Source organism: Brienomyrus brachyistius, chromosome 22, assembly GCF_023856365.1.
Source record: "Brienomyrus brachyistius isolate T26 chromosome 22, BBRACH_0.4, whole genome shotgun sequence".
Taxonomy (NCBI): Eukaryota; Metazoa; Chordata; class Actinopteri; order Osteoglossiformes; family Mormyridae; genus Brienomyrus; species Brienomyrus brachyistius.
This window is the reverse complement of record NC_064554.1, coordinates 17,153,162-17,163,338: the sequence shown is the minus strand read 5'-3', so window position 1 is coordinate 17,163,338 and position 10,177 is coordinate 17,153,162. Positions and strand designations below refer to the sequence as shown.

The 10,177-nt window shown below is 48.2% G+C and overlaps 1 protein-coding gene across 1 annotated transcript; it reads right to left on the bottom strand.

Annotated features, from left to right (window-relative positions):
- Window positions 1-6,138: 6,138 nt before the first annotated feature.
- LOC125717594 (kinetochore-associated protein DSN1 homolog) lies at window positions 6,139-9,473 on the bottom strand. Its single transcript, XM_048990721.1, has 11 exons — window positions 9,417-9,473; window positions 9,133-9,163; window positions 8,633-8,894; window positions 8,181-8,254; window positions 7,817-7,889; window positions 7,502-7,580; window positions 7,312-7,362; window positions 7,132-7,203; window positions 6,722-6,869; window positions 6,556-6,643; window positions 6,139-6,475 (listed from the first exon to the last, which is right to left on the bottom strand). Exons 1-11 carry the CDS (start codon window positions 9,449-9,451, stop codon window positions 6,378-6,380), a joined length of 1,011 nt encoding a protein of 336 aa, XP_048846678.1. The 5' UTR covers window positions 9,452-9,473; the 3' UTR covers window positions 6,139-6,377.
- Between the last annotated feature and the right edge of the window lie 704 nt (window positions 9,474-10,177).

Sequence of the window (10,177 nt, the reverse complement as noted above, 5' to 3'; positions counted from 1 at the left end):
TCTCCAAGTACTGTCAGCAGCACCAAGCCAGCTCCTCTCATGGGGTCAATGAAGCGCCTGGTATTTTAGTGGTTATTAAAATCCCACCCTAAAACAGGTACAGGTAGAACATCGGACAAGTCACCAGGCTTGATCTCGCAAGACCCAGCTGCCAGCTCACGCTGACTTAACATCTGCTGCCTGAGATAGTCTCGCTTTTATTGCTCTTCAAATATTATAAGATCACTATTTTTTTCCTCCTGTGGTTATATATCCCCTAATTCTTAAAAGGTTAGTGACGCCATAATTTCCACCAGTTAGTTAAAATGATTAAGTGCCTGGGTCTGTTCCAGCAATCAGGTCATCACTAGCATCCGTCGTACTTGTTTGACTTCCTGTAAGTGGGACAGCCTGGGAATGACAATATATAGGGCATTTTAGCATAGATCGCTGGACTGACCCGCTGTATCGCTTAAGTTTGTCGGTACCACGCGTCTGGAAATATTTAGCGTCATTTTTAAAGGGTGCAGACGGGGCCACCAGATCAGAAGTTAGCCTTTTTTCCTACAGGGGTTTCGGTTGCCACAGAAGCCCATGGAATAGCGTGCAATAGGCTGCAGCACCGTGCAGAACGACACCCCGCCCCCTCTCGCGGAGCCTGATGGCCGAGCCGTAGGGGGAAGGGCGATAAATGCAAGTTTGAAGTTCCATTTGCCCTCCCTTACCTCCTCCCCCCAACTGATTGATTGACAGCAGGCGGGAGAGGTTGCTAGGCGACCGCTTTGTTGTTTTTAAGGCTTATCCCCTCTCCCCACCCCACGGGCCGCGCCTGCAAATAGGGGAAAGAAAAAGAGCAGCTATAGATTGATCATGATGAGGAAAAAAGCACAATAGATAATCCGCCCCCCCCCTCAACACCCCCAGTTTGAAAAAGTCCTGCACCAGGAACCCGGAACAGACAAGCGCAGCTGGCGCTGATTTCACAGGTACGGAACGTCAGCTGCTCAGGTGAACAACAAAAAACGAAAACATATATAAGAAATATAATTTATTGTTATATTTTTGCTGGGAGTATTAGCAATTAACGCATAGCAGGTTACAGAACAAAACAAATGTAACGTGCCCCTTAACATACAATATATACGGATCTGCGGGGGAGCTGTGGCCACCCTACACCTCATCGGCCACCCCCGTTATATTTGCATTTTGGTTAAATCAGACTTTTAAAAAACTCCTTTTATCGCGTTACTGTTTCTCTGTATCCCTGATGATAGAGAATGAGCTCAAAGCACTGCTGAGTATAAACATGCGCTCTCCGAACAGTAATGCGGAAATTTGTGAATCGTGTACTTAGTGTAAGGTTGCTACCTTAACTGCAAGAAATTCATACATTAAATGTGTATTTGACAATTCTACCACTGCCTGAATTATAAACAATGTAGAGTTGTATCATTCAGGTACCCTAAATATTCCCTTATTTCCTAGATGCCTTATTTTCATATTTAAATTTGTGTCCCACCCCATAGAAAAATTCCTGGCTCCGCCACTGAGATTGAGACATCGTTGACGACGGCCTTTGGCTGTCTGCGAAGGCAATTCATTCATTCATTATGTATGAATATTAAATAAATAAATAAATAAATCTAGATTCATAGTGAAAAGCGTCAAAGACGATTGGCCAGAACATGGGTCAGGAAGTGAACTTCGGGACTTCATAAGGACTTGATCTTCAGAGACGTAGGGGGCAGATGACAGTCGCTGAGCCGTCATCCCCTCGCATAACAGACACCCTGGATAAGGTTCATAAGGCCGAGCGCGCACCAAAGCAGCCATTTAAATCTGCTTCATTAAGTTACCCACAACCCAAAACACTGCATAAAACATTACTGTGGTATTAAATATAATACATTAATAGTTAAGTATGTTGGCTATGTGACTAGATAGTGGATTTAGTCTCGGCTATTGTAATGCATTTTGAGTGGGGTATTCAGACTGAAGCTATATGCAGTACTTACACTTATAAAACCAGACTGTGCATCAGGCTACTTATCGAAGACATTTAATGAGGTTTATTGGTAACTTTTAGCTATAGGGTTAAAACGTGAACTGATTCTGCTCAAAGCTGCAAGACATTTGGGAGAAAATATACTTTAAAGACATCTGAAAACAAAGTAAGTACATTTTTCTAAGAGAGCTGCGGTTGTTGACACATTTCATCTCCTGGCCGGTGTGTGAGAGCTGCGCTCCTTTCTCGGAGTCCCTCCAGTCGCTGGAGCGCCGCACCGGGCGGGTTTGCGCGCTGCTCCCCAATGAAGTGCTCAATCCGTCTTTTTTTGGGGCAAGAAGCGCGGACAAGCGCAGATTAAAAGCAAGCGCGCCTTGCCGTTTTCTGCATACGCGGACTTTTTTCGCAGCACTTTATCAAGCCGAGAGCTGAGACGGGTCTCTCAGACGGACCTGTAGTAGGATGCACGGGGGGGTGGAGCCGCTGGCGGCGCCGGCGGCTTAAGTCAACGTGCCCTGATGAGAATGAGTAGGGGCTGGGGAGCCGGACGGACCTGGCAGCGGTTTGTGCTGACTCCGGGTGCATCTCTCGGCTGCAATCTGCGACTAATCAATCTGACAGAGGAGGGGGGGGGAGAGCGGAGGGGGGGGGGGGTGCACCTCGCACAATAATCGTTTGCCGTTCACTGCTTATCTATCTCCCGAGATGTCCAGGTTTATAAGAGAATGGCAGCAGCCCCCCCCCCGATGTACCCCACACCTGTTTGACCGCCTGAGTGTTTGTGATGAGTGGAATGGCATGGGGGTCCATTTGATCTGTGCCATTTCTTCAGTGCGGTGCCAACTTGATGAAAGATTTAAGGATCAATTTCTTGTCCAAAGGCAGTTACGTCGGTTCTTTGAGAAAGAAATCCCCGTGTGATGGCGCGCGCGCAGGCCCTTCCCGCAAATAAGGAAGCATCTCGCGTGGTTCCTCGCTCCAGTTGTAACATACTTGTAGCTTTACGGGACACCGAAGGAGTCGGCCGCGTGTTGCTATGACGACACCCGAGTATAACGTCATTGATTTGAAAGACCCGAGGCCTCCCGTGGTCCCCCGCTGAGTGGACTGACGCAGGTCCGTACTGAAGACCTTCCTTTCCATGCCTCCTCCTCTCCCTTCTGCCACATTCAACCACGACATAGGGACCAAAAGCTTAGCTATATCTCACGGGATGAAAATACTCTCCAGCGTAGACATTGAACTTTTATATGAAACACTTTCCTGACAGATATATTAGCATGTTCTTTCAATGTCCATTCATCCATCCATCCATCCATTTTCCAAACCGCTTATTCTACTGGGTCGCGGGGGGTCCGGAGCCTATCCCGGAAGCAATGGGCACGAGGCAGGGAACAACCCAGGATGGGGGGCCAGCCCATCGCAGGGCACACTCACACACCATACACTCACACATGCACTGCTACGGGCAATTTAGCAACTCCAATTAGCCTCAGCATGTCTTTGAACTGTGGGGGGAAACCGGAGTACCCGGAGGAAACCCCACGACCACATGGGGAGAACATGCAAACTCCACACACATGTGAACCGGGCGGAGACTCGAACCCGGGTCCCAGAGGTGTGAGGCAACAGTGCACCACCATGCCACCCCCTTCTGTCAATGTGAATGCATTAAAAAAGCATGCATTATAATATTGCAATAAATAGTGAGCTGGACAAACAGCACACCAATAAACAGCAAATCACATTTAATGATTAAATAATAAAAGCAAAACCTAAGAAGGCCATATTTTGGGGGGATTTAAAATTAAAAATGTCACAGACAATAGGAGAGTAAAGTACAAACACTTCACACGGTGTAGAGTGAATTTCTGTAGCCTCACGCTGAAGCTGGACACTTGACATCCCCCCCCACACACACACCCACGGTGTCAGAGACTGAGGGTGCAAACTTATCAACTTGGGTGTTTTGACTCCACTCATTCCATCCTACATAAGCATGTGATGGATCTGGGCATTTGCGTGAGACTTTTTGTGGGTTTGTTCCTCCCCTCTTGCACAATCTCCGCCTGCCCACTAACATTCTGCCTCATTTTCATTTAAATAAGAATCGATCGGTCTTCTGGTGCTGCCCCAGGAACCTCGAATCATCTCTCTGGAGACACTCTCCCTCTCCCTCCCTCTCTCCATACACCTCTGCTCCCCGTCAATTGTTCTCTCGCTCTCGGCACTAAAGCAGAACCCCCCTCTACCCCCCCCCCCCAATTCAGCCCCCTGAGCTTCTCTACCCCAGCCACACTGAATCAAACCCGGGGTGCCCCCCCCCCCCACATTTTAAAACCCGATCTTCCACGATGCAAGTCAGAAACACTTCCCAACTTATTACCATGAAGTGGTCTAATTTCCCTAAAACATTTTTTCAGATTTAACCGCCAGTCTTACGCCGAGCATATTGTGAATTATTAATCTTCAGAACTGCTTGCAGGGTGGCGTGTTAGGAATCAGGGTGCAGCCAGCATGTCTGCATTCACCACCATATCCAGCTCTACCTGACTGGGAACGGAGTGAGCACTCCTCTTCCTCCATGCTTATTTCACACAGTGAATCACCAGTCATTACGCGGGAGAGCTTGGCCCCGATTGGACAAGCAGAGCGGTCCACGAGGCACCCGACTGGCCATCAGGGATTTTTGGTTGCCATTTAGATCCCCCATCACTCAGCTACCTCTGTCGCTGGCATCTCAGGCGATAATTTGCAGACGGTATGATTCGGATTCGAACCGTGATCCGGGGGAGTGGAGCGTACGGGTTTTTAAAACCATTTTCATGCTGTCAGCCAGTCTCCTATCATCTCTCGCCCTTCATCTCATGTCTCCGAGCTCCCTCTCCGCACACCAGCTCCCCTGCTCTCACGTCCTCTGAAACTTTCAGCTCTGATCAAAGACGCCTTTCATCCACCGCAGAGTCTAACGATTCTGCTTATTCTAACGGCTCTTCCCTTTTTAACTTATACTTCCTGTCTGTCCACCCGCCCAACTCGCCTCCGCTGGATGAAGCTACTTTCTGAGGGAATTCGGAGTTCCTTTAGGAGCACTGGGCCCCCCTTGAACACAGCTGGGGGAGACAGTGGGGGGGGGGGGGTTAATGCAACCTGCAGAGACACCAATAGTTCGACCCCCACTGCCCGGTGACTCGTCAGGGCAGAGTTGGGGGTTGGGGGGTAGGTGTGTGTATTTCTCTGGCACTGTGTCAGGATTGCGTTCCACTCAAATTACCCTGTAGTGGTGGTGGGGGGGGGCAGGGGGGGGGGGGGGTGCACAGTAAGCCTGAAGCTCAGTGAGGCCGGGGGCAGGAGAAAGAAAAGGTTTGTGTTCAATTTTTATACATCTACAAAACGGAATGGTCCTCTTGTGCAAGACAGGCATGGCTAAAAAAAAAAAAATAAGTGCACAGATTCTTATGCGTGCAGACGAGGCGCAGGGTAGACATCCAAAAATGTATATACCTCCATGGGGAGTGCAGGTGCAGGGGGAGAAGGCTGGAAGGCTTCCCATGTTAAACAAGGGGTCTGTGGCAGGCAAGAAGAAAGTGAAGGAGAAAAGTGGGGTGGGGGGGGGAAGTGCTGCTAAAAAGTAGAAATGATCACGTGTCAGAACACCAAAGGTAGGAAGAAGAATAATCAAGCGGAAATAGAGAGAAAGAGGCAGGGGGAGGAAAGCGGAGTCCAACTTTGGGACAGAGTGAGGGTTTTATGGGGGGGGGGGGTTATGTTATGGGGGGGGGGTTATGTTATGGGGGTTCTGTCAAAGCAGCCTGGCATCGCTACGTTCTCCTTCACAACGATGACTTCACCAAGAGAGCAACAGACAGAAAGCCGAAGCGACGGAACCGCAGAAGAGGAGAGCAGCCAAGGCAAATGATACAGGGAGAGAAAGGCGGGAGGCTGGGGAGGAGCACGGCGGGCGTGTTGGGGCAGGGCTGGCCGGCCAGAGCAGGGGTCCACGCACCCCGGAAGCTGGTGCGGGTTTCGGCAGATTCGTCATTTGGAATTCACATCCTGTGATCCAAAGAATTCGACTTATGGGCTTGATGTAGCTGCCGAGTCTCGTTGAAACGACAGATTTTTTTGTTTAAAAAAAAAATGCACATACAAGATTTTACTACAGTCACATTTAATGCGCATTAAAAATGTAAAATCTGGAGAAAAGCAGATACAGAAAATAAAGCCAACTACAGTATTAAGAACAGCAGTGCCATCTAGTGGCAACAACGTGTAAAAACAATAAAGACAAAATTCATCAAGAAAAACACTTGCAATTCTTTATATATATATATAAAAACACACTTATGTAGGTGGGGGGTAAAAACAATATGTAAAGTGACAGGAGGGGGTACTACTGAGCTGACCCCAGTTTGCAGGGAGGCTGTGGGACCGCCTTGAGCAGCTTCCTGACTGGGGAGGACGGCAACTCCTGGAACCCAGTGGTGGAAGCTGAGGAGGACAAATGCGCTCGAGTCAGACGTGGGGAACTCGCAGATGCCATTTTCCCAGAATGCCTTCTTCCCACTCACCCAGGTGGCCGCTGGTCTCCCTGATGAGCGCCTGACACTGCTCCTGGTACGACAGCGCCCCCCTCAGGATCTTACAGTGCGTGTCCAGCTACAGGAGGGGAGCCGCGTAAGACAGGCAGAAGTGAGACACGCTCTGCGGGGCAAAATTGCGGGAGAGGAAGCTCACCGTCAGCTCCATGGTGTGCAGCACTTCCTGCTGCCTGCAGAGGGCGCTGTTATAATCCGGCTTGCTGAGGATCACCTGGCTCTGTGAGGACTGGGCCAGGCAGCTGGGATCCAGGGGCAGCCCACCTGTCCTCCCCTGTTCCACACGCCTGTAGGGGGTGAGCGAGGTGAGGAAAGGAGCATGCACGTGTTCTAGTATGGTGGGGGGGGGGGGGGCCTTTTGGGATGACCTCTCAGTCAATGGGTCGCCGTGACCATCGCTTTATTATTGGCTGATTGAGAGGTCATCCCAAAAGGCTGCAGCCACACCAGCCCTGCATGGATTAGATTCCCAACCCCTATGGTATGGTAATAGCTGGAGGGTATTTGGATCTTCGGGACGGATGGGAACAGGCTCACAGGCGCCCTCACCTGGCCAACTCCTCCGCTCTGCTGCGGTGTTTCTCTAGCAGAGACTCCCAGGATCCACATTCCACCTGCAGGCTGAGGCACACAAACACGCTTGGAGCATGAAAAAGAGGCACAACTTTATGCGTTCTGGGCCAGTTGGGGCCAAACGCCCAAGTGCTTCAATCAGTCTGGAGATGATACCTGTGGATGGACTTCCTGATCTTCTCCATGGCCTCCTGCACCTTAGAATCCCTGGGGACAGTAAGGAAAAGGGTGTAGAGAGGAGTGAGTGACATGGAGGCGGGTAGACGGACGAACCAATGACATGGAGGCGAGTAGACAGGCAGACCAATGGAGGACATGGGCAGCGGTACAGAGACAGTGACACTACCTGGGAGGGGAGGGCTGACTCTGTGCACTTTCCCTGATCTCCTTCTCTAGATGCTGCCATTCCTGCTGCACAGACTCCACTGAAGGGGGGGGGGGGGAGAGAGCAAGGTTACACTAATAAGCATCAATAACAAACAGTAGATTAAAAGAAACAATCCTGGCTGCAGTTCCGCAATGTTCCCCAACCCACCAGCCTTTTCAGCAGCTTTTTGCATGCGGCTCAGAGCAGGCAGCACGTCCGAGGCTTAGAAGCAGCTCGAAGAGGCACAAAAGAATGTAAATCAAAAAAACAACAACAGTGGCAAGCAGTGCTCACCCCGGCTGCGGAAAACCTCCATGTTGGCTTCGGGGGTAGAGTGCAGAACAGCCTCCAGTTTCTGTACAGCCAGCTACCAAGGGAGAGGAGAAAAGAAATTCCACATACGATATGGACGGCATTCCTTTTACTTCTCCTTTGACGCATGGAAATCCTTTATTTCTGGGAATGGGGGGGGGGGTGCAAGTACTAGGCGTTACATGTTCCTGGTGAGGTGTAATTTACAGTTATATTAATACTAGGGAAAATCTATCAGTTTAAATTATTAATATAATTAATGTATCTGCATTTCACATATAACATCTGATACTGCCCAATGTAAGTGAGAGAAAAAACAGAGATGCTATGTCCCTCCCCCACCCACCTCCATTGATGCCTCTATCAGTTTCCCCAGCCTCTCCTCCTCTGGTAGTGAACTGCTGATGACCTCACACAGCTCTGAAAAACAACATTTTTTTTTTTTTTACATTTTCCTCATGCAAATACTGTGTTCCAGCAGTGTCCTAACTGTCCTTAACAGTGTGTTGATCTTTGAGTTAGGACAGGAAGGTCGCTGGTTCAAATTCCGTCTCACCAGAGCGATGTCACCGTTCGGCCCTTGAGCAAGCCCCTTAACTGGAATAGCTCCAGTGACCGTTTCACCCCGATTTCTCAGTTGTATGTTGCTTTGGATGAATCGAGCATCTGCTTAATACATAAATGTCAATGTGCCTTAAGTGCTTTTACTGCTTTAGCGTTCAGTGGTCAGCGTTAACTGGTTCAGAAAGGCAAGTGATTTTGGGAAATGAATGGTGGACGGGGGTGGTTGGGGCTCACCATGGGTGTTACTCTGTGGGGCAGGGAGAGAGCGTCTCCCCCTGGCCGAGCGCCTCCATGACTTCCTCCGGGTGCGGGGACTCAGAGACGGCCTGTCATCCTGGTCACCCTGTCTCTCTCCCTGGGTGTTTAAGCCAAGAGGCTCCTCCTGTGTACCATCTGCTGGCAGGGTGACGGCTTCGGGTAGGAGGGCACACGGTGAAATCTTGGGGGGAGAGGGTGTCATCTTTGTAGCCCGAGGGCTGCACTCTGAAGCGGACTCCTGATGTGTACACAGCAGTAGCATCTGTGTCATCGTCATATGTTTACCCAAAAGAAGGTCATTACCAACGCTGAGAAAAGTGCAACTGAAACTCGGTGCATTTATGCCGATAAACGACATAACCTTCCGCAGGTCTGACACTGGCCCGAGAAAAAAAGCTGATTTTCTAGGCCTTAGGACAGGACTTAGGTACTAGGAGTAAAACGAGTTAGGAGAGCCGAGGAATGATCTGTCATACCTTGTTTTGTACATCTTCGCTACTGTCGCAGCTGTCGAATAAAAAAAAAAGCATTGCTAAATGGCTTTACGAATGTTAATATGACACTCAGAATAAAATAAACCATACAGATATAAGGCATAATATACCTGCAAATTATAACTATAAAGAGCGTCTAGCGAAAGAAATAGAGATATGTATTATAAAAACTAGCTATGTCAAAATATTAAATCCTAAAGATAGTTCATATGGATGAACAAACTAAGACTAAAACCTGAAAATTCGCCAGAAATATACCAACTCACCCTTCCACCAATATCCCAGCTTGACGTTCCGCCATTTTACATAGCCTTCCTTTCAAATTCGCGGGAATCGCGCAACCAAAAACAATAAACCAATGCGCATGCGCTCTAGCTGTTCTTGGGAATCTTGGGATGTGTAGGCTTTAGGAAGGAAAACAGTTTTTTAACCGGAAATGTAGTTCTTAATTTACCTAACTGAAACTGGGACGTTCTTGAAAAAATACCCGAAACGTCCGTGAACCCCTGGTTGTTGTCCTGTTATCAGGTTTATCTAAATTAATATCGTTTTCAGGAGAGGTCATTTTGGTTTTTAATATGGATTTTTCACATACCGACGTGATTTATTCAGCGTTTCTTTGCAAATACATTTTAATTTGTACGTGGAAAATTATGCAAATGCATTTTTAATTTATTTCGTGATACACAGAAATATAGTAGTTATGAAAAATACGTTATATATTTGATCACTACTGCTTTTAGTTTTTTTGTTGCTGATATGACTAACGCACATTATAGATTAAAACTAGAAATGCATTATGCTTTTAGCATCTAACAGAAAATAATCCCATTCCTTTGTTCTCGGTAATTTGCCTAATTTTGGAAAATGGTAGTAAGAAAGATACCCAACACTACTGTACTGCAGGGGTGTTAACTCTCATTTATCTGGCGTGACACTCACGCAAGTAATCTTACGGTATGTATTATTCAATTATAAATTAAAATTAACTACATGAAAAGCGTCGGGGTACTTTGTAAACCCTACA

Coding starts and splice junctions, on each gene's coding strand:
- LOC125717594 (XM_048990721.1), bottom strand. CDS start 9,451: ATGGCGGAACGTCAAGCTGGGATATTGGTGGAAGG. Junction 9,164..9,416: donor GCTGGGATATTGGTGGAAGG/GTGAGTTGGTAT, acceptor TTTATTCGACAG/CTGCGACAGTAGCGAAGATG. Junction 7,204..7,311: donor ATCAGGAAGTCCATCCACAG/GTATCATCTCCA, acceptor TGTGTGCCTCAG/CCTGCAGGTGGAATGTGGAT.